Raw genomic sequence first — 26,966 nt, forward strand, 5'->3', positions numbered from 1 at the left:
ACTATACTATACTATACTATTATACTGTACTCATCAGCAAAATATAATGTGTTGCCAATTAATTAGCCTCGGAAACCCAGACGTTTTTATTTCCAGGGAGTAAAGAAAAAAGTCTGGGACCGAGTCCACTTCAAATCGACATAGAGCAGCGCAAACGTCGATCGCTCTCTGCTGATTTCTGATCGTCTGCACCTTTGTTAAATTGACGCACACCCGCGTACACACACACACACACACACACACACACACACACACACACACACACACACACACACACACACTCCTCTCTCTAATTAATTAGTCTCATGTTGCGCAGCTGCGTCTAGATTATCCCGGCAGGATAGAAAAGCATAGGTGGACCCCAGGCTACCATGGCTACCAATTAATCAACACAGCCATTTGCAATATACCTCAATGTCACAATATGTCCATGTCCATTAACTTTTCCCCTTTATTGTTTTTCATCATTCTCCACACTTTGGCAGGAGTCTGTCGCGAAGGCCACTTCAGCGTGGAGGGCCGCTGTGTGCCCTGTTTCTGCGCCGGAATCACCAAGAACTGCCAGGCCACCGGCCGCTACCGCAACCAGATCAGCCTGCGCTTCACTGACGAGGAGGACTTCAAAGGTATACGCCAGGACCAGCTTATATGCTCAGAGCTAATGGACTGTAGATGACCTTAAGCGGAGCATTTCCAACATCAATGCAAGCATAAAACAGGATGCCAAATGACTTAATAGGTGATATGTAGGTCATCGTGACCCATAACCCCCCCCCCCCCTTCCCATTTCTCTCTCTCTCTCTCTCTCTCTAGGAGTGAATGTTACATACCCCTCTCGGCCCGGGAGCCCCCCCCTCTCCTCCACACAGCTTCTCATTAACCCGGAGATGGAGGAGTTCCAGCTCGTTGACCTGTCTCGCCGTTTCACCGCCCTGGACTCTTTCTGGACCCTTCCACGCCACTTTCTGGGAAGCAAGGTAGAGAGAACGGGCCCTCTCTCCCCTCGGGAGTGATGGAAAACCAACTCGTATTTTTTTTGCTGAAGTAAAACGTATCAATACCTGCAATGTAGAAATTAAAAAGTCTGGAATTCAAAAATGTACCTGAGTAAAAGTACCGGCGTCAAAATTTATACATAAATTACCAAAAGTAAAAGTAGTCATTATGCATGAATGTCTCATTTCAAGTTCTCAAATGTACAGTATGAAAACCTTTTGAAATGCGACACGTTGTGATCTTATCAGCTATTTTCAAATGGCCGATATATCGGGCTGAAGGACATACTCTGTATGTTTGGTAATAATAATCGAAATCTTCGAAGTAACTAGTAACTAAAGTTTCCAAATAATTGTAATGGAGTAAAAAGTCCAATATTTGCCCCTGAGGTGTAGTGTAGCGTAGAAGTACAGTAAAGGTATCGGGGAAATTGGAAATACTCGAGTATAGTACACAAATACCTCAAAATTGTACTTAAGTAAATGTACTTTTATCAGTATTGTACCTCTGTGCCTTTTTAGATTTGTTTTAGATTCAGTTTATTTCGATCCTCCATCAACGGTATCACAAAACATCACACACTGTAATCCAACATTTTCTTTCTGGTTGATCCAAAAGGCATCGGGCTTTTACAAACTGTTAACCCATTCTGACCTGAGATCAGATTCTAAAAGTGTCTTCGATTTTTCAAAAATAGCAGACCTACAAGCTCGTATCGCGCCACTCGGTGGCGCGATATGAGCTTGTAGATCTGCTATTTTTCAATAGCTAAAGCAAAACATGATGCTAACACCAAAATGGGTGCCCGGTCAGAATGGGTTAATAAAGTATTCAATCAATCAATCAATCAATCAATCAGAACCAACCTCTTTAGAGCCTTCTATAACTTCACAACTTTCTCTTGTGTCATCGAGACATAACACTAATCTTTCCCGCACATGTTTTTTAGATTGACTCCTACGGCGGATCCCTGAAGTTCAAGATCCGCTACACGCTGGCCCGGGGTCTGTCTGAGCCCGTGGAGAAGCCCGATGTGGTCCTGGTGGGGAATGGACGCAGGCTCGTCTACCGCAGGGGCAGCGCGACCCCCGCCAGGGTGGTCAACCACAAAGAGATCAAGTTCACTGAGGTACAGTACAAGCCTGTGCTTTAGTCCCCCCTGTTGTTCAAACGATGACTGATGGTACTTTTTCGAAAAATAGCAGACCTACAAGCTCGTAGCGCGCCACTCGGTGGCGCGCTACGAGCTTGTAGATCTGCTATTTTTCAATAGCTAAAGTGTAACATGATGCTAACAACCAAAAGGGGTTCCCGCGAATCCCGCCCCCAAAATGGGTTAAAGAAGTAGTTCACCCCAAACCAAAAGATGACTTTTCTATCAATTTATACACGCATCCATGATGCCTTGAATTCATTGAGAGCTGCCGAAGAGATTTTGGGCCCTATTTTTGTCAGTGCTAAACCCCTTATCCCTAAACTTCTTTGCCTTTTTTTTTTTTTTACTATCTTGATTTTTTTTTTTTTTAATAGTTCAAATAGCCGATCTAGTTAGTTGCACCACTCAGTTCACACGGGTGTGATTTTTTTTCGGGCCCTTGGTGTACTGGGTAGACGCCACAACGTCGCATCACGTTGTGTTGTGAGCTTGTAGATTGGCTAGTTTCAAATAGCCGTTGTGCTTATAGCTTTAAAGTGGCTAAACTGACTTTGATGCTTTACTAACTCATTTGGCTGGGGGACCCCTGGAGGGGTTCCAGGGGGGTCTACAGTGTACCCCCGGGACCCAACCAACTGAACTTAATGAGTGGTTTAAACTTCCGTTTGGGTTTTTTAGGACAACTGGCAGCAGTCCAACGGTCGGCCGGTCTCTCGCGAGGAGCTGATGATGACCCTGGCCAGCCTGGACAGCGTCAGCATACGCACCATCTTCGACAACCACATGGTCAGCGTGGCGCTGAGCGACATCGTCATGGACACCTCCTCTGTCGAGTTCAGCATCCGCGGCCACGCCAAGGATGTCGAACAGTGCAGGTGAGTGATATCAAAATAGATTTAGTGTTTTAAAACGTAATGTCCCATCGTGGGACAATTCCACAATATACCGTGCCGGCCTGTACAATTTTTGGAAAGTGATCTTGTTTTGTACACTCTCTGAAATGGAAAAGAATAAACACGTGGATTTGACTGTGTATGAATAAAGTATCAATGTGGATTAATTCCCTTGTTTTTAATTAAAGAATCAGAGAGTGCTGTATTTTACTGGGCAATGTTTCGGAACACATCACAGCATAAGAAGGGGAAAAAGCTGAGTGTGCAACTTGTGCTTCATTATCACCGTTAATTAAAGTTTCACGGTTTCTTCATTGATTGATTTATCGATCCCATTTGGGTCCAATTTTCCAGAGTTAAATTAATACTTCAGTGTTTTACCGTGTATGTGTAATGAATTAACAACGTCTGTCATTTACAGATGTCCTCCTGGCTACACCGGCCTCTCCTGTGAAACGTGCTCCTCTGGCTTTGAGCGAGTGCCAGGCGGCATCCATCTTGGCACCTGTGCTGGTTGTAACTGCAATGGACACGCCAGCGCCTGTGATCCCATCAGCGGACACTGTCTGGTAGGGCTGCGAATCTTTAGGTGTCCCACGATTCGATTCGATTCCGATTCTTGGGGTGACGATTCGATTCAAAAACGATCTTTTCGATTTTTCCGATTCTCGATTCAAAAAAGTTTTTTTTCCGATTCTAAAGCAGTTTTTTTTTTAATTAAAAACAATTAAATAGAATTTTAGCATGATCTACTCCAGTCTTCTGGCATGAAAGCAGAGTACATTTAGTAAAAAGCTTGTATAATCGTAAAGGTTTTATCAACTGAATGATTTAAACACACAAAGGTTAAATCCAAGAGTAAGAACATGTCTCATTTATTTAGCTTGCACAAATTTGAACCAGTACAAAAGTTACAAAATCTCTTCTCACTCAATACCAGAACAATACATTAGTATTAAAACAGGTGTAAAATAAATACAATTGGCAGGCTTAGCTTAGCTGGTAGTAAATGCACTATGCAGAAACCCAGGCCATAATGCATTGCATGCACAGGTAGTACCTGTGCATTTTTTTTGGAAAATGAGAATCGATTCTGAATCGGACGGCATTAGAATCGCGATTCTAACTCGAATCGATTTTTTTTGACAGCCCTAGACTGTCTGGTGAGCACTGGCTATACATTGGCTCAGCTTGACTGTCAAATCATTGCTCGTCATTATTCAGTGCCTATTGTCCACTAAAAAGAGCAGAAGTAATAACTGATAATAATAATAATAATTCCACAGAGCTGCCAGCACAACACGGAAGGCCCTCAGTGTGATAAGTGTCGCCCGGGATACTTTGGGGACCCGAGTCGCGGTCGGCCCGACGACTGCAAGCCGTGCCCCTGTCCGTACACGGAGACGTCCCGTCGGTAAGAGGTCTTTTTTACGGTCGCACCTACTGTACAAGCAAACAAAGGCACATAGTGTACTTATACGCACACGTTATGAAGGGGACACGCGCGCACACCCATATATAGTCCTATACGCACTCACTCACATTCAGGCACAGCCACACAGGGCAGAGGAAAGATTAGTAACAACCTTCAGTTTTATATTGTCGCTGTCGGCTGGAAACCTTGTCTGAATCTGTTCACCCATTCTGACCTGAGATCAGATTCATACAAGGTTTCCGCACTGGACATACGCTGGTCTGATGAACCCATTCTGACCTGAGATCAGATTCTATAAAAATGTCAGTCGTTCTTGTCGATTTTTCAAAAATAGCAGACCTACAAGCTCGTATCGCGCCACTCGGTGGCGCGATATGAGCTTGTAGATCTGCTATTTTTAAATAGCTAAAGCATAACATGATGCTGACACCAAAATGGGTGCCCGGTCAGAATGGGTTAATTTCCATGGAAATAGAAAAAAGAAGCTACGCTCCAGTGGATCCAATGTTGTTATTATTTAGTCACAAGCTCCTGTTAACACTTTTCATTGGTTAAACATTTCTAAAAAACCCACAGATTGACGTAACCACATTCAAACCGGTGTCCCTTTTTTTGGGGCATGTTATTATAGGTTGAAAATCTTTTCAAATGTTTTGTCTGTTTTGTGCGACGCTGTCATAAGACGAAAGAATAACGTAGGCCATTGGTTTATGTAAACATTGAATGTAGAAACTATACATTTCTGCCCGACAGCGGCAATATATATTCCTCAGGGGTTAGACTCACTCAAGAAACAAGAACAGTGGTTAATTCATTCCCGGTGTCAGCTGTGTGTGACCTGCCTGGTATCCATTAACCCACCGCAGACGCACTGCTTCATGTACGGCGTTAATGTCTGACTCCTGGGCTTTTGTTTTGTAGCTTCTCCGACACCTGCTTCCTGGACATTGACCAACAGGCAACATGCGACGCCTGCAAGCCAGGATACACCGGAAAACGCTGTGAAAAGTGAGGACGTTCGTCAAAAACAACGCCGCTTGAATATACTTCCAGCCGCATCATATCTGTGGTTGAGAATAACCCTGAACACGATGATGATGTGTTGTGGTGTATATGGCTTCATAACATTTCATAGCATGACCTATAGAGTGGAATTTTAGCCATGACTTTGTTCCTGCTTTGTTTCAGGTGTGCTCCTGGATACCAGGGTAACCCTCTACAGCCAAATGGAAAATGTGTGCCATCGTGTAAGTATGCACTAGCCCGACCGATACAGTACAGTAGCCTCCCATACTAATATCACACTGGCGTGGACTGGGGCAATATGCATTGCAAAGGCAGATTGAAGGCTGGCTACGCAAGGCTGCGACCGATGCCAGATATTTGTGTCTGATATACTACAAAACCAAACCCGCTTTTGAAGAGTCCTAGACCACCAATTACAGACGTTGGTAGCCCATACTTTGTCAAAGTTTAACTTCAAAATGAACACAAATTACCTTTGATAGATTAAAAAAATAAACACATAAACTGTTCTAAACTTTATTTAGAAAAATAAAAGAGCCAATCCATAGGATCACAACAACAATGCGAGATTTTGTGAGCTTTTGGATAAGCTTTTTGGGAACATTTGCGAAAACTTTAAAAAAATATATAAAATACCTATAGTAAAAATGACATGCTTGAAAGTGGTTAAAAATCACAACACATGGCTGCATTGTCGATACCAGATATATTGGCCAGACCAATACGTCGGTCTTGCTCTGATATGTATAGACACTCTCCAAAGTGGGGACTGGGCTGTCAGATGTTTCACCTGGATTATTTATCCAGTGTTGAACTACACTCCAGTTACCCAGCACCGTGGCCATTATGAAACCCTGACCCTGTGTAATGATTACCATCAGGCGCTCTCTCTCTCTCTCTCTCTCTCTCTCTCTCTCCTAGTACAGTATATATAGTATGCCATCACGGTTCAGGTATGCAGAATGGCCCTGGAACGCTTCCAGGTGCGGGCTACTTACACATAACTTATCCATATATATCACGTCCTCTCTTCCTCTCTCCCCTCCTCCTCCTCCGTCCAGCGGGTGCCAAGTGCGATGCCAGAGGAACCGTCAGCTCCAGCAGCAGGCCGTGCAGTTGCAAGGTATATAAGAGCCCTTTCCCCCGTCCTGTCATGTCGAAGCCATAAAACCACAGATTAGGGGGCTATACGTTAATATGTTAACCATGTATAAATCCAAAAATCTGGAGTTCGTTCAGTCGTCATCTGTGAGTGACTTACTTGGCTATACTTTTATATATAATGGACGTGATGAGAGAGACAGGCCGATGGATGACACATGTGTGTGTGGGTGGGTGTGTGCGTGTCGTGTGTGTGTGTGTGTGTGTGTGTGTGTGTGTGTGTGTGTGTGTGTGTGTATATGTGTGTGTTTTTCGCAGAACAACGTGGCAGGCGCTCTCTGTGACGAGTGCAAGTCCGGGTCTTTCCTCCTGTCCGGAGCCAACCCAGATGGATGTCTGCAGTGTTTCTGCATGGGCGTCACCAAGCAATGTGCCAGCTCCACTTGGAGCAGGGACCAGGTACTGTAGAGGCTACCGTAATCTAATAAAGCACAGGGGGAGGGGTTAACCCATTCTGACCTGAGATCAGATTCATACGAGGTTTCCACTGGACACACACTGGTCTGATTAACCCATTCCCAGACCTGAGATCAGATTCTAAAAATGTCAAGTCGTTCTTCGATTTTTCAAAAATAGCAGACCTACAAGCTCGTATCGCGCCACTCGGTGGCGCGATATGAGCTTGTAGATCTGCTATTTTTAAATAGCTAAAGCACGACATGATGCTAACACCAAAATGGGTTCCCGTTCAGAATGTGTTAAATACGCTATATAGCAATCATGACTACACTCATTCCGGCTTGCCAATTTCCATTTTGGAAAACGACACAAAATGTTTGCGCTCTGAATGAGAGTGCTCTGACTCCACAGCGGATTTTACGAATATATGATTCATTATTTGTCCCTCGACACGGGTATTATTTGTGTGCAGATTTATCAGCCCGCAGCTGATCTCTCTACTTTTTTTGTTGCCAGGTCCGCGGCGGCGTGAACGGCCAGCTGTTCACTCTGTCCAACAGCGCCAACACCAAGACCATCGACGAGGGCATCTCCCAGAGGGGCTCCGCCGAGGTGGTCTACCGCGGCTTCTCCAGCCTCCCCAGCGACGTCTACTACTGGGTCCTGCCCGAGAGCTTCAGAGGAGATAAGGTGAGACGAGGAGGAGGAGGAGGTGGAAAAGGGGGTAGAGGGTGGAGGGAGGGAGGGAGGGCAGGGCCAAGGGGGTGAGCTAGGGGGTAAAAAAAGGATAATAAGGGTCAAGCGTGATTCCTCTGCCCTTCCCCACCGCATTTGGTCATGCCTCACGCGTGTTTGTCGAGGACCAAAAAGGTTCTGCGCTCATCCAGAGACACCCTCTGCCTTTTCCTTTCAACCTTCGCTCTGGATCCGTGGTCATGCTCAACATGTGTGTCATCATGTGATCCGTGACTTTTTAACCCATTCTGACCGGGCACCCATTTTGTGGTGTTAGCATCATGTTATGCTTTATCTATTGAAAAATAGCAGATCTACAAGCTCATATCGCGCCACCGAGTGTCGCGATACGAGCTTGTAGGTCTGCTATTTTTGAAAAATCGAAGAACGACTGACATTTTTTTTAAATCTGATCTCGGGTCAGAATGGGTTTAATCAGACCAGTGTGTGTCCCAGTGAAAACCTCGTATGAATCTGATCTCAGGTCAGAATGGGTTAAACCTACTGTGCATGCATGGGGGGGGAGGGGGGGTGAAATACCTTTCCACCATCCTGCTCATACAACAAGGGGCCTTGTTGTTGTTGAGCATTCCTATGCTTTCTTTCCTTTCCACGTTGCCGCTGCCCAGGTGACGGCCTACGGCGGGGAGCTGCGCTACACGGTGCGCTACGAGCCGCGGCACCGCGCGCTGGTCATCGACGGCCAGCCGGACGTGGTTCTCCAGGGCAACGGCATCTCCCTGGAGCACTACTCCCAGAGCAAGCCCCTCCCGCGCGTTCCGTCGGCCATCACCGTGACCTTCAGAGAGGTATGCCTGATATATGTATATATGCGTTTACTCGATTGTTTGAACGAGCCACAATGCAGTGGACGTGAATGAGAATTGGTGACTTTGAACCCGTTTAGGCCTGAAAAATTAATAAAAAAAAGTCTTCTAAATACTGACAATTTTCTGAAATGCCCTGTTTCTATGTCTGTGGTGATCAATATTTCATGTCAATTGGCCACCAACCCCCATCTGAAAATATGTTGTTCCAGTGACCCCCTGGAAGCAAAGATTTTAGTTAAAAACGTTCACTCTGAAAGAATATATTCAAACATTTGGGCCCACATTTTCACGATTTTTCAAAAATAGCAGACCCACAAGCTCGTAGCGCGGCACTCGGTGCCGCGCTATGAGCTTGTAGATCTGCTATTTTCCAATAGCTTAGACCATGCTGTCTGACTCACCATGTCTTTTGTCCACCGCTCCCGCGCGCTCTCTCGCTATAGGCTGCGTGGCGTCGCGCTGACGGACAGCCCTGTACACGCGAGCACCTCCTCATGGCTCTGGCTGACACCGCCGTCTTTCTGATCCGGGCCACTTATGCAGACAACATGGCCGAGAGCAGGTAAGGTCTTTTCCGAAGCATAATTAATTTGTTTGCGATGCAAAAAATAGTTCTCGCTCTAGCTTTGACCTCAACATTTTGATTGACGACAACAATTAGACTGCAGTTCACGAGGCTGTCATTCCACCTAATGTTTCCGTTTATTACTTGTTATACTTGCGCAAGCAGAGCGCGCAAGTACTGCGATCGGCTGGGTATGTATGTATGTATGTCGGGGTATGTACTGCATGTCGGTGTCCTCTCTTGTTTATTGCCGTATAGCCCAATCAGGGACCAGCATCTCTGGCAACGTCATTATTAAGAGCCAATGAGGGACCGGTATTCCTGGTGATGTCATTGGCATCGCCATACATGACCTACTTGTGTGCAAGGCGCAAGTTGCCACGTCGACAGAGTGCATTTCTAGTTATGCCTGCAACTTGTTTGCTGGCGTATACAACCACAGCACATCAGTGCAAAATATCTCACTGAGAATCCTCAGCGTTAACTACAATGGTCCATATGGTTACATTTCTACACTGTCAGAGTTAAATGATGACCTTCTTAACAACCTTACCCTGTTTTGTTTGTCTGCGTTGTTGCATGATATAACACAGTATCTCAGACATCAAGATGGATATTGCCGTTCCCCATCCCACGGGTAATGACCGGGCTCTGGAGGTGGAAGAATGTGCCTGCCCTCAGGGATACAGAGGACCCTCTTGTCAGGTACACACAATCATACACACTAATGCAGGCATGCATGTGCATGTTGCTTTTTCCTGCCCTACACACACACACACACACACACACACACACACACACACACACACACACGCACACGCGCACACACGCACGCACACAGACCTTGATGATACAGTAGGGCTCTTCTTGAAAGGGAAAAAGCGTGTTGCATTGCAGGCAACTGTTATGGAACAAAAGAAATGGAAAATCTCTCTTGCCTGCCATCACCTGTGTCTGGGCCTGAGGTCTTTTTCCACACCTCTGTCTGCAGGAGTGCGACGCGGGCTACACGCGGACGGGCTCCGGCCTCTACCTGGGAACGTGCGAGAGGTGCGACTGCAACGGCCACGCCAGCGGCTGTGACCCGGAGACCGGCGCATGCCTGGTAAGCTCTGCCATATACTGTACACTTCATCTCCCCGCGCTCCTTCGCGATGAGCTGAAACTACTTTGATCTTTGCAGTGGAATGCTCTAATAGTTTCTTGGCGAATCCCGACATGTGGAAACACGGCTGCTCCTGTGTGTGTATATTCCAGGGATCTTACCTCTTCTGTCTGTGTGTGTGCGCGTGTGTGTGTGTGTGTGTGTGTGTGTGTGTGTGTGTGTGTGTGTGTGTGTGTGTGCGTGTGTGTGTGTGTGCATGTTCTGACCTTTAGCAATGCCTCCACAACACTGCTGGGCCCAGGTGTGATACTTGTCTACCTGGCTTTTATGGAAACCCCGCGACGGCTGGTGCTCAGGCCTGCCAGCCGTGCCCCTGCCCTGGAACTTCTCCCGGCAACCAGTGAGTTATTGTTCAAGAGACTCTTCACTCTTTTAACCCATTCTGACCTGAGATCAGATTCTAAAAATGTCTATTACATCCTGACAGTTTCATTATTAACCCATTCTGACCTGAGATCAGATTCTAAAAGTGTCTTCGATTTTTCAAAAATAGCAGACCTACAAGCTCGTATCGCGCCACTCGGTGGCGCGATATGAGCTTGTAGATCTGCTATTTTTCAATAGCTAAAGCATAACATGATGCCAACACCAAAATGGGTGCCCGGTCAGAATGGGTTAACCCATTTAGACCTCACTTAGATTCTACAAATGCCTTCTAAATCCTGACAGTTTTCCGAAAAAACCCATGCCGACGACGTACCCCATCTGAAAATATGTTGTTCCAGCCAGGGGACCGGCCCCGGAAAGCAAAGATTTGAGTTAAAAACGTGCTCTGAAAGAATATTATATTCTCAAAGATTTGCAGTACATTTTCACGATTTAAAAAAAAATAGCAGACCTACAAGCTCGTAGCGCGGCACTCGGTGCCGCGCTATGAGCTTGTAGATCTGCTATTTTTTCAATAGCTCAAGTACAACATAATGCAAAACACCAAAAGGGGTTCCCGCCCCAAAATGGGTTAAAGGAGAAGCTCGCTCGATATTACAGCGCAAATCCTGCCGATGTGAAAATGTCACTTAACCCATTCTGAACGGGCACCCATTTTGGTGTTGGCATCATGTTATGCTTTAGCTATTGAAAAATAGCAGATCTACAAGCTCATATCGCGCCACCGAGTGGCGCGATACGAGCTTGTAGGTCTGCTATTTTTTTTTTAATCGAAGAACGACTGACATTTTTAGAATCTGATCTCAGGTCAGAATGGGTTCATCAGACCCAGTGTTTGTCCGGCGGAAACGTCGTATGAATCTGATCTCAGGTCAGAATGGGTTAACATTGATTCTGTGGCAGGTCGCTCTGAAAGATCCAAGTGAAATGAAATCGATATAATCACTTTTTTGCTAAATACTGTTTCAAGAGCTTAACATTTTCAACACTTTCAACTGTCTAGTGCCTTTGGAATCAAGGTATGGCATGACAGGTTGTCGCTGAAAAGCCCTAAATATACTCATTGTTTAACCTGGATAACTCAAGATGATATCTAAATTAGGATAGTCTCTAAATACATGTAGTACATGTGTATTACAGTTGTGATGATTGTGTGGTCCTCTCTACACCTATACAGGTTCTCCCAGTCCTGTCACTTGGGCTCTGATGGCCAACCCATCTGTGACAACTGCCCTCCCGGCCACACCGGCCAACGCTGTGAGAGGTATGATGACAACATCTCCCTCTGCTTTGATCTCTCCATCTCTTTTTTCTATCTTTTCTCATATTGGTGTCAGCTGGACGACACTGCTCAGTGTTTGGGGGGGCCGGGCAGAGGTGGGTATACTTGGCCGGCTGCTGGCCGGCTGCTGTGTGGCTAGAAGGGGCATCTGGCTGGCTGGCGCTATAGCGTTCACTTGGTTTCATTGGCAGGAAAGGGACAAAAACGCATGTTCTGTGTTCTGCATCCATCTTGTTGCGTTTACATTGGTGTCAGTAGCAGGGATGGGAGAAGCAAGGCAATGCCACCCATTCCAATGTAGTGCAGGTGTTCATGTACTGTGTACTCTCTTTCCCCCGTATTCTGCTGCTGGATGTTTTGTTGACTTCAACGGATTTGTTTTCTTTTCAAAAAAATGGAAAAGTAGTTGCTGGGATTTGTAGTTTTAGAGATGTACGTTTCCGATGGGGAATTCGTATAGGGTCTACTCTAAACCTTTGTCGACATTTGTTTTTGCACTTCGAGCCAGTTTTGCGACAAAACGTATTTTCTGAGGAAACCTTTTGCTCATTGTGTACTTTTGCTTTTCTCTGCTTTTGCCTTCTTATTATTAAAGCCTACCCAGAGAGTGCTTTCTGTTAAAGCTTTGCACTTTGCCAGTAGTGAAGTCTTAATGCCATTGGCCAGTGTAATCTGTGTTGTTTACACAGAGAGACCAATGGTATATGCATAAATGTAGACTATATGACATTTATGAGGTCCTGTTTGTCTGATGAATCTTTGCTGCCCTACAGGCAAAGATGGTGCGGTGATTTGGGTTATGTGAGATGAGATCTTCCTTTATTTGTCATTGTCGTGTTTTTTTACCCTACACAGTAAAATCCAAAAGTGTTCATTTAACTGTTAACAGTTCAGATTTCACGATGTGTCCATGTCTGATTCTACTACACTGTCTTGACATTAAGAATAGAGAAGCCGTCGGCAGACAGTTGTGGGGATGCTCTTAAGGATGGGCAGTTAGAGGGCTTCCTGCCCTTGGGCTGCGGCGCCGAGGCGGTGTTCAACTTCAGCCTGGAGAAGGAAATGCTGCCGGACTACAGCGGAGACGAGGAGGAGGAGGAGGAGGAGGAGTATGACTACTACGACGAATACAGCACCACGCCGAGCCCCAAGACCGCTGTCGTCAGCACCACCCCCCGCTCCACCCGACCCACTGCTTCAGTCCAGCGCACCACCCCCCGCTCCACCCGACCCACCGCCTCTGTCCAGCGCACCACCACCGCCCACTCCATGACCACCGCGTCCACGTCCGGATCGGCCCTGACCCCGGTCACCCCCCCCAACAGAGCGGCGTCCAGGCTGCCTCCCCGGTTCACCCCCAGTCCGGAGGACAGGCACTCCAGCTTCCAGCAGCTGCTCCGCATGCACCTGAACACCTTCAACCAGCGCCTGAGCATGCTGGAGAGCAACACCCTCGACATGAAGGACAGCATCCTCGCCCTGAAGGAACACCAGAGCCTCCTCGGCGTCAAGCTGGACAGGTTGCTCACGCTGCGGCCGGCCGCCGAGAAGAAGGAGAAGGTGGTCGAGCTGGACAGGAGCTACACGGACATGGAGTCCCGTATGCACAGGCTGGAGGGACGGCTGGAGATCCTCATCGACGGCTTCACGGCCCTGGCTCAGGAGATGAACAAGATCAAACGCGCCAAAGTCACCTCCCGCTCGCCCCAAGAGAGGAGAGCCTTGCCTGTCCTCAATGTGGTCCTCATATCGACCTCGGCACAGACAACGCCGCCGCCTACGGTCGGACTTAGAACAGTGGCAATGCCTCTAACCAACAGAGCCACTGTGCCCAAAAGTTTACCCAGACCACGTCTCCCCGCAAACAAAGCCACCCGAACTGTGCCCAAAAGTTTACCCACACCACATCTCCCCGCAAACAAAGCCACCCGAAATGTGCCCAAAGGTTTACCCACACCACGTCTCCCCGCGGACAAATCCACCCAGACTTTGCCAAGAGATGAGAGACCCAAGCCAGTCAGAAAGACAGTGAAGGTCAAATTGGTCACTAGCTCATCCAAGAGTCAAGTCCCAACCCAGTCAGCACCTAAATTACAGACAACACTGAGTAAACCCAGGATTAGTTCTAGAATTAGACCGCAGGCTACAGTGAAGCCAGAAACAAAGCCACCAGCAAGCAGGAAGGCTGTTGTAGCAGCTGAGCGTACGTCAAAGCCACGGCAAGTGAAACCAAAGCAAGCTATTGAAGAGAGGGCGAATTCCAAATATCAACTTGAACCTCCGTCTCATAAACACAAACTGTCCACAAATGCACCTAAAAACCCGCCTAAGCGTCAAATCCAGACTAATAGGACGAACACTGCTCCAAAAAGACCTTCTTTGAGCACAGATGCGCCAGACACAAAGAAGCTTCAGCAGGGTGTGAACAGTGCAGCTGTTTCTAGAACATTGCCTGTGCCAAACCAGGGCAATGCCAAGCAACGTGTGAGAAAAACTCAGCCCAACGCCTATAAATTGGTTGCATCATCTCCCAAAAACCCGACTTCCCAAAATGTGACCGTCGCCATTACATCAACGCCAACCACTGTAACCACTGCGAAGCCGCCCAAGGCGACAACAAAAGGGAAACCCCAACCTTCCTCCTCTAAAAAGAAACAGCAGAAGAGACACAAGAAGAAGACTAGGGTTAATTCCAATGTCGTAGACCTTCTAAAGCTTTTGAAAGGAGACCATAAATCAACAAACTATAACTCACGGCAAGACGGATCTCTGCATGTTGTCTTGGGAAGGCTGGCCATTCCTATCAGGATTATCCCTGATGACTAGGGAATGCTTTATTTCTTTTGTATTTCATTATATTATTATTATTATTAATTATTATTAGTATTAGTATTTTTAGCATTTGTTTGATTTTGTGTCTTATGTCCTGTCCCCTTATGTTATGTTGAGTATTATGTATAGACTATGCTCATATTATATCATCCTATATATTAAAACATTGGCTCGAGGGAGGGTCGGCCGGCCGGACCTGTGACATCACACTCATGTCACCATGACTCAGGCGTAACCATATAAGGCGTTCCCAATGCAGCTACGCCCAAATATGGAGTGTGAGTGTCTATCTATACCTCAATGTGTCGTCAAACAAATCAGGCAGCTCTATGTATATGGGCATAAAAGTATTTATATCATTTCCTGTCCAGTTATCTATGTAACTATGAAGGGAGTAATTTCTTATTCAGTTGTATTATTTGTAAGGAAGTCATTGAACTGATTGATTGAAGAGGTGCACCTGTGGGGTGCTTGTCAGCTCAGCCAGTTGGTGCACAGGCAGGCCATAATGGCATATTATGCTCTTTGTGAGTCCAAAAACACTGTCCTTGCCCTTTACTTGGTCTCTGTATACTGTATAGCAAAGCATAAATGCTGAAAACAAATCTTTAAAAAGGTGCACTACTGTGCACTACTGACACAGGCGGCCAGAGCAATTAAACACAGCATTGCAGTTGTACCTCTTCATATTTATACATTTGTTTTCTTTCTGTAAAGACTACCTCACTCAGATATTATTGCATGTTTCTTACCGTACACACTGTTTAGGTGACACACCATCGTCATCTTCAGAGGTCACATATTCACACAGAGTAGGCCTAGTAGTGGTTGGTGTCCAGTAAAGACCTTGTACCTCCAAGTTGTCTACTCTTCAGAAAGAGTAATATTGCATCCTTTTTTATCATTTTTTCTTTTCTTTTTTTTGGATGTCAGCCAGCCTCAAATGTAAAATTGGAGATACAAGGTTTTTGTAGGACACAGGATTAAAAGAGGCCTGCATGGCGCTTTCATTGATTTTATCCAGATGCCAATCTGCAAAGTTATACATTCCACACGATTAATCCTCCATTTAACATCACTCTGTAGCCGTCTCAACTTAGGAGAAATTAAAGTTTCTGTTCTGTGTGTTTGTATTAATAATAATATTATATTTTTTTTTAACGCTGAGTGTGTGTATCATGAAAGACATCTGTATTTTTCTGTCTTTCATTTTAGGACATCTTTGTTGTCTAAATATGTTATCTGCTTTGATGTAGAATTGATTGTGGCTTATTATAACCCTTTTCTCTAAAGCTGTAGAACAACATTAATTATTTGGCTAGGGGAAACGGTTAGACATTTTCAAAAGATAAGACTTGAAAAGCTTTTCCCAAAGCAAGTTTGTAGCATTGAAGTCCCCTTGAAGCAGTCTGTTGGCTGTTGACCTGTGGACCTGCAAGAGGACAGGTAAGGTCATTGTGAGAACAAGTGTTGTTGGGGCTATAGCCTGCAGGGACTCTACAAGCTGGAGCAGCCTTTGTGTTTCATTTCAGTGGGTGGTGCCCTTGCTTGCTTGGGTTATATGGAATTGCTTCTCTAGCTCATAGTAGCATAGATAGCCTACAATGCTAGCTCTGCAGCGGTTTAGCCTGCTTTCCCTTGTTCCTCTGCACATCACATTAACTCCTGCTTATCTCTGTTTTTACTGCTGAATTCAATTCTGTGTTTGTGAAGCATTCATTCAAGCATTTGTTCCATTTCTGGTGAAGATATTCTGATTGCCTTTGATGTTGCAGCTGCTGTGCAAAGGGCTTCCTCAGTTCTACCGGTAGTTCACTGGTTTCACACATGTTGAGTGTTTTAGCATTGGTTATGCTTCCATCTCCAATGCTAGCAGCAATATTTTGTTCTTTTCTTTTTGGGAAAATGTAATGTTCATATGTACTGGCTGGTAGTAGCTGTTTAGTTTGGATGTGCATTGTCTTAGTAACCACGGCCGTGGTTCATTATTGAATGGCTACTGAGCAATATAAGGGTTTTACCAAGTGTATCGCTTCTTGCAGACTTCCCAGTTTCCTGCCTTATTGTTCATTTGGTTTAAAAATGTGTATGCTTCTTGATGGGGAAAGATATGTTTACTTTAACGAGTAGGCTATTTTTAATTTCAGATGTGCTGCAGGATATACTGGAAATCCCATTCTTGGACAGACGTGTGTTGTTGGCAATGGAGACAATGAAGTCAATGGTATGTAGATAATTCTGAGCAAATTACTGAAGTCATGCCAAGATTTAGTGAGGCTTTCCATTTGCAAAACTCAAGATTCCTCTGAGTCGGTCATTTGGGCTTGAGATAAGAAGTAACTCTGACATTACGTTAATATGTTGCAGAGTACCAGTATTTGAAGTAATAATGTCTGTTCTAATGGCCTATTACAGGTAACTGCTACAACTGTGACCAGAGAGGAAGCGAAGGCTGCAATGGAGGTTCATGCCGCTGTAAAGTAAGCAAACCTATAAAACTATGCAGTTCACATAGCTTTATAGGAGTGGACTAGTTAAGAACTAGTCCACTCTGTACTGAATTGTACTCTAATCACATGCCATTGATGTTGCGCTGCAGATGAATGTCGAGGGCCCATCTTGCTCCAATTGCAAGCCTGGAATGTTCCACCTGAGCCCTGACAACAAAGATGGCTGCCTATCGTGTTTCTGTATGGGTGTCACCCAGCAGTGCTTCAGTTCCACATACTATAGAGACCTGGTAAGACCTGCAAGTGTTGGGCCAGTCATGTCCTAGCAGAACCACGGTATGGTTAATTTGTAAACAAGGGCTCTCTTAATGAACTGCAACAACTGACCCAAAAGCATGCTCTTACTGTAAGTTAGCACTAGGTTAGCTGGCAGTCTGGTAGTGATATTCCCAAGTGAGCTAAAACAAAATAATGGGCAGGGAGGTGGTCTAAATTGGGCAATTCCGCAAATGATACACAGTACTCAGTCTCATAGACCGTCTTTGAGTAATTCGCAGCCAGCGGCACCGCATCCATCAATAGTGCTGGGAGAAAGCGGTGGGCTGGTATCTCTTGTGATGACACATTGGCAATTACTGCTGTGCTTTCACTAAGCAATATCTTGCAAGGGTAACTTTTGGCTCTTGTCTTGGACTCTCCCTGAGGCAAACGGTTGAGCAGCTTGCACGGCGCACGACCGCCACACTGAGCTTCCTCTCACAGGAAAAGTGTGTGTTGTATTCATTCTCAGTTCGGTAATGAGTTTTTATTAAAACAATAAATGCCGACATAGGAGTGTCTTGGCACAGTTGATTTTACCCCCAAGGGCAATCAGTACATTTTGTTGAGACCAACAGGGGAAATAATTTAGTTTAAATAAACACTGCTTAACTGGACACGCCCTGGAGCAGTTGTTGTGATTTCTACAAAGAGTAAACTGTGAGTAATTACATCATTATATTCTGTGCTTTTATTGTGCATTTATAATAGCACCATTTTATCTTTTTTTTTTGAATGGATGTATGGATTTTATGTATGGATTTTTTTACACATACACTATCCATACAAAAATAATTTTGTAGATGGGAGCCAGCTTAATTGATTAGTAACCCTACACCAATTTAGCACTATTTCAGCCCTATTCAGTAAAATAAATGTATTGGAAATAGCCAAGCTACAGGCAAACAAGTCAAATCTGGTCAAAACCACCAAACAAAAATGAATTACAGCCTGTGAAAAAGTTTGAGTCTTATGAGCTCTACATAATAATATAATTATAATAATATAATATATATATGAAAGTATATTCTTTTGAGGTTGGCTTTCTTTCTGTTCCTGGCAAAGACTCGAGTCGATTTGTTTGTATGTCTCCCTCCAGGTGTCCTCTGTCTTTAGCCCCGGGAACTTCCAGGGATATGCCCTGGTGAACCGGCAGCGCACCAACCGTATCTCCACCGGCTTCACCGTGGAGGTTTCCACCGAGGGCACTCAGCTCTCCTACAGCAACTTTGACTACCTGGGACAGGAGCCTCACTACTGGCAGCTACCAGGGGCGTATCAGGGAGACAAGGTCAGTGCCACGGGGACTTCATTACAGTGCAACGAGACCAAAGAAAGTAGCCAGTTCCACAAAACTGCTGCTTGGCTTTGTCACCTTTTTGGTCTTTTGCACAAACGGAAGATCTGCAACTTCACAACGCGTCGCTCTGCGACACGTCGTGAGCCTGTAGATTGTCTATTTTCGGTTATGATATTTGGCGTAGGGCAAAACACAGGAGGGTGCCTACTACTATAGACCCTTGTGAATAAGGTATAGGGTTTAAAGGGTGCAATGTGAGCTGGACCAGAATTTCTCCACCTGTTCCTATACAGCTTCTTGAACTGCCCTGACTTCAATGCAAAACCTTCTTTTCCTTTTCAAACCTCTCCATTTTCCTGCCTGCCTTCCATGCAAATTCTCTCTCTGTGTGTGTGCAATCGCTGTGTTATTTTGTTTCGCTGTGTTATTCTTATTTTCAAATGAACTGTATACACAGTCTCAAGGTATTTAACTTAGCGCGCCATGTTTGTGTATGTTCATTCTTTGTAGGATCCTTTCTATGCTCGCGTGAAACGAGCAGAGCAGGTAAAGCCCGGTGCAGTATTTATTTGCACCTTTCATAACGATTGCTGTGACGTGGAAAGTGCCTTTTTTAAAATGTGTGCTTACACAGATTTTGCATTAAAAAGCATGGATTTCCTGTGGTTTGCGACTGCAGGGGCGTTTCTGTCTGATGTGAACTATTCACACTGCAGTGGGTTTCATGAACCAAAAAGGGCATTATTCTGCTCTTTATGACATGAACGATTCTTTGTTTGGACTGTGAAGGAAGCGTTAATGCTGCTGTATGCTGTAAAATAACAACTTCAACTCCCCAAATGCCGTCAAACTCAATGGCAAAGGAATGTAATCACAAGGGCTTGCTTGCTTTATCCACATCACTAGAGTGACTCGGCGGAAGAGGAGCTAAGGAAGGATGCTACCGTATGGAATCTAATGGACTCTGAACGTAAAGGCAGATCCAAAAGAGCTAGACAGGTATTTGTTAAACTGCACTGCACTGCAGATTGCAGGTCGCCACCTGGTTGACAAGACCAGCACTATCTAATGAGAATAATTCAACCACTGTTTGGTCTCTGGTGGTGCCATCCTCTTAACTAACACACTGATAACCTTTATGCACGCGTGTTGATGCCGAGACATTATTTCAGGGTGTTCAGTTTTTTTTAAATGAAAGCAGCAGCATGTTGTGAGGAATTGTTGCGTCGTGGTGGGTGTCGGTGCATGCGTGTGTTTCCCAATGCAAGTCCGGATGGCATGTAAACGTTTATTTCTTAACCACGAGAGAGGCACGGTTGTTGTCTAATTATAGACGTGTGCTAATGTTTTGTTTGTAAGCGACCACCGTTTTGCACAGAAGCCCCGACTGTTGTTTATGTATACAAGGAGGCCTGTGGACTTGGATATACGAGCATGACACGGCATGTCCACCTAATTACAGTACCCCCCCTCCCCCCGGTGTACCTTGAGCGTGCAACGTTGCATTGTGGGAGATCTCCTTGTGGAGTCTCACCCTGACTGTCATGTCCTCCGCCTCCTTCATCTGGACTGTCCCCTATGGTTACTGTGTGTTCTGTGCCCCCCACGCTCCCCTCCTCCAACGCCAGGATGACGTCAGACACCTGGACGATGAGGTCTGGGCCCTCCTCTCTAAGGCCGGTGCCTCCTCCTCCTCCTCCGCCAACTTTCGCCTCCCAGAGTCCTCGTCTTCTTCTTCCCCCTCTTCCTCTCGGTGGTCCTTGCGTAACCCTCCCCCCCCCTCCCCCCCCTCCGGCGTCCCCTCCTCTGTTAGACCCAGCAGCAGGCCCCAGCCCTCCGCCCCGGGCCGTGCTCCCCCCCGGCTCCAGGTATAATATGCTTCTGTCGCAGACTAAAAGAGAGAGGTTCATTCATTGTTTTGTTTGCTTCATTTATCTTATCCTGGTGTTTGTGTTTGTGTTCGGGCCTGGCCCGGCCCGACCCGGCTGGTTCTTATAGAGTCAACAGAGCCAGAACGTAGTGAGCAAGACCTCGCCTGGTGCCTCAGAGGGCAGCAGCAAGGTACACACGTTGTCATTCTGACCCACTGACTCATTGAGTGCACATCCCTGCCCTTAGGCGACACACATAGGAAACTGCCACCCTTTGATGGAGCAATCGCAAAGTTAACCCATTCTGACCTGAGATCAGATTCTAAAAATATCTATTACATCCTGACAGTTTAATTATTAACCCATTCTGACCTGAGATCAGATTCTAAAAGTGTCTTCGATTTTTCAAAAATAGCAGACCTACAAGCTCGTATCGCGCCACTCGGTGGCGCGATATGAGCTTGTAGATCTGCTATTTTTCAATAGCTAAAGCACAACATGATGCCAACACCAAAATTGGGTGCCCGTTCAGAATGGGTTAATCACCAACGGTTTGTGCGGTTAATGTTTAATCTGTATTCGTCACAGGCAAGCATTGCTGAATAATGGGGTTTATCAAAGTCCTGTTTAAAATACAATCCGTTGTACTGTACTAAAGAAATTAAGTTATTGGGGATAAAGGAGCACATTTCGAGCAATTTCACAAGGTGGCATTTTCCTTTTGTAAGCACAGGGTGCCTGCTAATTGCTGTTAAAGGAGAGCACTGCAATCGTCCACTTCGAGAGTAACACTGTCTGTAATTTCACCATTGACTGGTTTGAAAGCACAGCCTCTTATTGAAAGCATGACCCAAAGCTGTCATTTTCACATTATTGACAGTAGAATATTGTACGTTGTCTTTCTTTTTGTTGAGTTTTTTTTCCGGTTGAGCAAAGCACGGTGTGACTTGCACGATATCATTAAACTGCAGCTTAGGAGACAACGTGCACTTCAGTAGCACTAGTAAGAGGAAACGTGTACATACAGTGCATCAAGTAGAAAGCTGTCTGTCAGCCATAAGGCGCTAGTAAAGTCTTCGTTTGTTTTTACACAGTAAAATCCTGCGTGTTACAGTTCAAAGAAAGTGTACGATGAACTCTCGCAGGAGTTTTGCTTCGGTCCACTTTGCGCTATGCTTGCCTGCTTGCACTGTCTTGTCTGCTTATCTCTTTGGTGCAGTACACAGTAAAAAAATCTAGTTTTTACTTTAACTCTGCGAGTGTATACAAATGGAACCGACCCATTTGGTTCCATCCGTACGCCCTTCTGAGTTAAATGAACAGCTGATACTGTGTGTGTGTCCGTGCGGCGCGTCTCTCTCTGTGTGCACGTGGCTTACTGTGATCTGCTTCTTCCTCCTGTACTTCAGTATGCTCTGGTCTACCAAGGTTTCAGCTTGCACCCGGACGACCTCCTCTACTGGCGGCTCCCGGCACAGTTCACGGGGGATAAGGTAACCATGGCGACGGACGGGGGGTCTCTGACTGTGCCGCTCCCTCCCTCCCTCCCCGGTCTAAACCTGTGGGTTAACTCGTGGAAGTCAAAGACTATGCCCACGCTACTCCGCTCCTCGATATTAATGAGTAATAACCATGCCACAGTTTACCCCTCTCAGCTAGCTCTCGGTCCCAGGCTTACTTATCTTGCGAAAAAGAAAAGCCTGGTCACAAGTCCCAACGTAAGGCAGAGAAGCTACGTATGCTCCGGAAACATCCGTCAAATGTATTTCCCCCGGATACGATATTTTCCCGACCAATCGCAACATTTGTTTCATTCGCGGAGAATGTAAAACGGATTTGTAAAGCGTCGACGTCATTTCCTTGGGCTAATACTTCCGCTAAAATCCCGCAACTTCCGCTGATAGTCTTTTCAGTGTAGGTCTTGCCCAGGGTGCCTCTCAGCCCCTCTACCTGTCCGACATAATCATAGTTACCCACTCATCTCCGTCACTCCCTGGCCTCCTCCCTCCCTCCCTCCCTCCCACACACCTGTCCTGAGTTTGCAGTCACCACCCCCCCCCATCCCCCCACCCCCACTGAACCCACAAAGCAGGACTATAGCCACAGTCCCCTGTGGTGTCTGTCTGGACCTGGTGTTTACAGTGTTTGCCTGTAATCATAATGTGCACCGCTCCGGACTCGTATAATCAGCGGGACGGTCAAACATCACTTAGATTTGTCAGGGATTTGGAACTGAATGGAAAATTATGATTAACTCCCACCACAGTTCAGAAAGACAAAAATGTCAGAGGACATGTCATGGTTGGTTTGTAAGTAACGTGTGTATATGGGTTAATGTAAGAAGTACTGGAGATTTTGGCCAACAATATCGTATACAGTAGTAATTTATCACTTGAAAGATGGGGAAATTGATGGGGAATTGTATGGTTAATGCAACGGATTACAGTACAGTAAACGAAGATGAAGATATCTATCTACTGTATTTTCACTGATGAGATGGTGAAATTCTGAGGCGTGCATTTGACACATTAACGTCTGGTGTACAATAAACGTTGCACTCTGCAGCAATACTTCATTTCCCTGTGTGTACTTACTAGGGGTGTCAAAAAAAATTGATTCGAATTAGAATCGCGATTCCCGTTATGAACGATTCAAAATCGATTCATAATTTCCAAAAATCGATTATTATTATTATTATTATTTTTTTTTTTTAGATTTTATTTCTGGTTAGTTACAGGAGTTTTCACTACATGGTGTTTATAATATGAAATGTAAGCTCACCCTAACCCTCACCCTTACAGTAAACATCAAGTCATTTTCAAGTTAATCACTTCAGTTGGCTGGAGTAGATTGTGATGAAATCCTATGTATTGAATCAAGAATCATTTTGAATAGAGAATAGTTTCGAATCTGGAAAAAAAATCTTTTGAATAAAATAAAAAAATCGTTTTTGGAGAATCGAGAATCGTAGAATCGAATAAATCGATTTTGAATCGAATCGTGACCCCAAGAATCGGAATCGAATCGAATCGTGGGACACCCAAAGATTCACAGCCCTAGTACTTACCCACCTGCATGTTTGTGATCTCTTCTCTGCTTTCATCCATTAGGTGGGCTCTTATGGCGGTAAGCTGAAGTACACCATCTCTTATGTGGCCGGTTCGAGGGGAACTCTACTCGACGACGCTGACGTTCAGATTATCGTAAGCACATATGAGTATACCGCCTCGTCTGCAACAGCTGTGGTTACTTTGCATTGATTCTGTTTTCTCACCAGCCAGCGGTTGTGTAATTGTTGTTCTCTGTTAGGGTAATGACATCACACTAGTGGCTCGTCAGTCGTCATGGCAGGGAAGACAGCAGGGCAGCCGGAGACAGTTTGAGATGGTCTTCAGAGAGGTGAGTGGTTCGACCGTTTACACGTGATATTGCTTAACCCATTCAGATTCTACAAAAGGTCTTCTAAAATCCTGAAAGAAATCTGAAAAACCACATGTTTCTATATGTATCAGTGGTGCTCAATATTTAATCTCAAGGACCCCCAGAATTATATGTATTTGGCCGCCGACCCCCATCTGAAAATATGTTGTTCCAGGGACGACCCCCCCCCCCCCAGAAGCAAAGATTTGAGTTAAAAACGTTCGCTCTGAAAGAATATTTTCAAAGCGTTGCACTACATTTTCACGATTTTTCAAAAATAGCAAACCTACAAGTTATGATCTTGTAGATCTGCTATTTTTCAATAGCTAAAGCATAACATAATGCTTGAAACACCAAAATGGGTGAAGTTGCGGTCAAAAATAGCAGATCTAAAAAAAAACATATCAAAGTAGCCGATGCAGAAAAGCAGGTTTGCTATTTCCAGCATGCAACTAATATGCATAAATAATTATAGTTTAGAACTAATCTTAACCCATTCTGGTCCGGGAACCCCTTTTGGCGTTAGCACTACGTTATGCTTTAGCTATCGAAAAATAGCAGATCTACAAGCTCGTAGCGCGCCACCGAGTGGCGCGCTACGAGCTTGTAGGTCTGCTATTTTTGAAAAATCGAAGACACTTTTTTAGAATCTGATCTCAGGTCAGAACGGGTCAACAATGAAACTGTCAGGAATCTGTAATAGACATTTTTTTAGAATCTGATCTCGGATCTGCATTGTGTTGTATAGGAACACTGGCGCCGTCCCGACGGCATGCCGGCCACGCGGGAGCACCTGATGATGGTGCTGGCCGACCTGGACGACATCCTGATCCGGGCGTCCTACTCCAGCGAGATGCGCTCCTCCAGCATCTCCGACGTCAGCCTGGAGGTGGCCGTGCCCAACTACAGCGGCCTGGCGCAGGCCCTCGAGGTGGAGCAGTGCCGGTGCCCGCCCGCCTACCAGGGTCTCTCCTGCCAGGTGTGTGTGGAAAAAGGGCCAGCTCAAATATACTCAAGTATACTGAGCCTGAGGTCATGCTGACCTCCTCAATTAAGAACTGTTGGCTGGCAGAGGGCAAATTGACATTCTAACCCACTCTTTCAATCACTTTGTATCATCCTGCAGCCTTGTAGCTGAACTGGGGAAAGGGGAGCGCTTGATTGAATTACAAACGCATGCCGTGCGGGCGTCTATTAAGCACCGCCCGGCTCATATGAGTGTGAATGTGTGGCTCCAGGCAGCCCCGTTAAAACATCAAGCGCTATTCTCCCGTCACATAGCCTACTTGCCGAGCACAACAAGGAAATTATGTGGTAGCGCAAAGCGTAGCTACTTTTGTGAATTCAATAGTTTTATTAGGTTAATATTGCTATATGTTTGTAACCGTTTTAGAAAAGCAATAAGCCACTCGAGGCCCCAGCTTACCGGGTATTTTACACTGGCTGTGCCCCCAGCCAGTGTAAAATACCCGGTAACCTGAGACCTCGAGTGGCTTATTGCTTAATTAGCCTATCACTGCTGTATTCTCAATTAGTGAGCACCTGTATCCACCCTGCAATCAGCACAGCACACTTTAGAGCAGGGGTCCTCAACTAGAAATGCTGAAGGTCCACAAATACTTTTTGAATAAGGCCAGCACCCGTCTCATGCGCGCGCAAATACAATTGCGGGTCTCGGGACACGTGGGCTGCCCCCCTCGCCCCCCACCCCTAGAAACAGCTATGCCTGTTTAGTACAGTCAAACCAAGCTTATACAAATCGGGTTCCATCCAACCAACCAATACTGTGGTGCAGACTATGAAAATATTTTTTTTCACTTTGACAAATATTCATTATTCATCTCCAAAAATCCAATTTTGTTCACACATTCAACTGAATGTGTGAACATGTCACTGCGACCCCCAGCTAACAGCTAGTAGTGAGCCAGTCAGCGCAACATTGTCATCATGACATGCCGGCCCATAATACACAGGCACACACACAATCAGTCGGTCCACATTCAGAGCGTTAATTGCGTTGCTCGGCACTGAGCGGAGAATTCAACTCGCGGTCACGGTGACTCTTTATTCTATCATTTCTCCAGGGTCCGCAGAGAGGTGCGCCGCGTTACGGTCATGGACCGCGGCCCGCCTGTTGAGGACCACTGCTTTAGAGTTTGTCAAGCCTAGTTTTCTGCTCATTCTGCACAGACCACAGCAGCGTGTGCGTCTCCTTGTTAACCACACACACACATGCTTTCTACACAACTCTACGTTCTTCAGTAAAAACCCTCAACCTCAAAGTGCTTTGTTGTTCTTGACCGAACCGCCTGGAGCGGTGTGAAAGCTTCCAAACCGCACTACAAAATATTTGGTCAAGTTATTTGGCTGGCTTGGTGTGAATTTAATTATTAATTTGTTTTATATTGTTTTACCTGCTTTTCTTATTAAACTACTGTGTTTATGCCGCGTGTCACGCTATAGGACTGTGCCCCGGGCTACACCCGCACCGGAGGCGGTCTGTACCTGGGCCACTGTGAGCTCTGCGAGTGCAACGGCCACTCGGACTCCTGCCAACCTGAGACTGGCATCTGTACGGTACGGCACGCCACATATCTTTGTTGTCTAGCTGCAGTGCGTATTGAATATAATAATAATTGTAATAATAATAATAATTAATAATAAACTAAACTATATAATAAACTATCTATAGCACCTTTCATGACATGAAAAGTGCTTTACAGAGCAAAAAAAAGCAAAAAAGCA

General features: G+C 45.5%; 1 protein-coding gene across 9 annotated transcripts in view; it reads left to right on the forward strand.

The window, feature by feature from the left end:
* Nucleotides 1-26,966, forward strand: part of hspg2 (heparan sulfate proteoglycan 2) — a 131,032-nt gene that overhangs the window by 57,713 nt on the left and 46,353 nt on the right. For 4 of the 9 annotated variants that reach the window (XM_083770006.1, XM_083770009.1, XM_083770007.1 and 1 more), the window contains 30 exons: nucleotides 486-626; nucleotides 814-977; nucleotides 1,946-2,125; nucleotides 2,831-3,027; nucleotides 3,467-3,614; nucleotides 4,332-4,459; nucleotides 5,402-5,488; nucleotides 5,669-5,727; nucleotides 6,568-6,629; nucleotides 6,926-7,066; nucleotides 7,583-7,756; nucleotides 8,431-8,610; nucleotides 9,075-9,193; nucleotides 9,790-9,901; nucleotides 10,188-10,301; nucleotides 10,574-10,701; nucleotides 11,926-12,012; nucleotides 17,010-17,086; nucleotides 17,278-17,342; nucleotides 17,462-17,602; nucleotides 18,730-18,921; nucleotides 19,441-19,476; nucleotides 19,837-19,929; nucleotides 20,559-20,798; nucleotides 20,929-20,991; nucleotides 22,211-22,294; nucleotides 23,912-24,004; nucleotides 24,111-24,200; nucleotides 24,970-25,200; nucleotides 26,685-26,798. In XM_083770006.1, the coding sequence (XP_083626132.1) occupies nucleotides 486-626; nucleotides 814-977; nucleotides 1,946-2,125; nucleotides 2,831-3,027; nucleotides 3,467-3,614; nucleotides 4,332-4,459; nucleotides 5,402-5,488; nucleotides 5,669-5,727; nucleotides 6,568-6,629; nucleotides 6,926-7,066; nucleotides 7,583-7,756; nucleotides 8,431-8,610; nucleotides 9,075-9,193; nucleotides 9,790-9,901; nucleotides 10,188-10,301; nucleotides 10,574-10,701; nucleotides 11,926-12,012; nucleotides 17,010-17,086; nucleotides 17,278-17,342; nucleotides 17,462-17,602; nucleotides 18,730-18,921; nucleotides 19,441-19,476; nucleotides 19,837-19,929; nucleotides 20,559-20,798; nucleotides 20,929-20,991; nucleotides 22,211-22,294; nucleotides 23,912-24,004; nucleotides 24,111-24,200; nucleotides 24,970-25,200; nucleotides 26,685-26,798 (3,740 nt within the window). The remainder of the gene's footprint in view (nucleotides 1-485; nucleotides 627-813; nucleotides 978-1,945; nucleotides 2,126-2,830; nucleotides 3,028-3,466; nucleotides 3,615-4,331; nucleotides 4,460-5,401; nucleotides 5,489-5,668; nucleotides 5,728-6,567; nucleotides 6,630-6,925; nucleotides 7,067-7,582; nucleotides 7,757-8,430; nucleotides 8,611-9,074; nucleotides 9,194-9,789; nucleotides 9,902-10,187; nucleotides 10,302-10,573; nucleotides 10,702-11,925; nucleotides 12,013-17,009; nucleotides 17,087-17,277; nucleotides 17,343-17,461; nucleotides 17,603-18,729; nucleotides 18,922-19,440; nucleotides 19,477-19,836; nucleotides 19,930-20,558; nucleotides 20,799-20,928; nucleotides 20,992-22,210; nucleotides 22,295-23,911; nucleotides 24,005-24,110; nucleotides 24,201-24,969; nucleotides 25,201-26,684; nucleotides 26,799-26,966) is intronic. The other 5 variants (XM_083770010.1, XM_083770012.1, XM_083770013.1 and 2 more) reach the window with 4 other exon arrangements.

The sequence above is a fragment of the Protomyctophum parallelum genome (assembly GCF_964188405.1).
Source record: "Protomyctophum parallelum genome assembly, chromosome: 7".
In the NCBI taxonomy this organism is placed as follows: domain Eukaryota; kingdom Metazoa; phylum Chordata; class Actinopteri; order Myctophiformes; family Myctophidae; genus Protomyctophum; species Protomyctophum parallelum.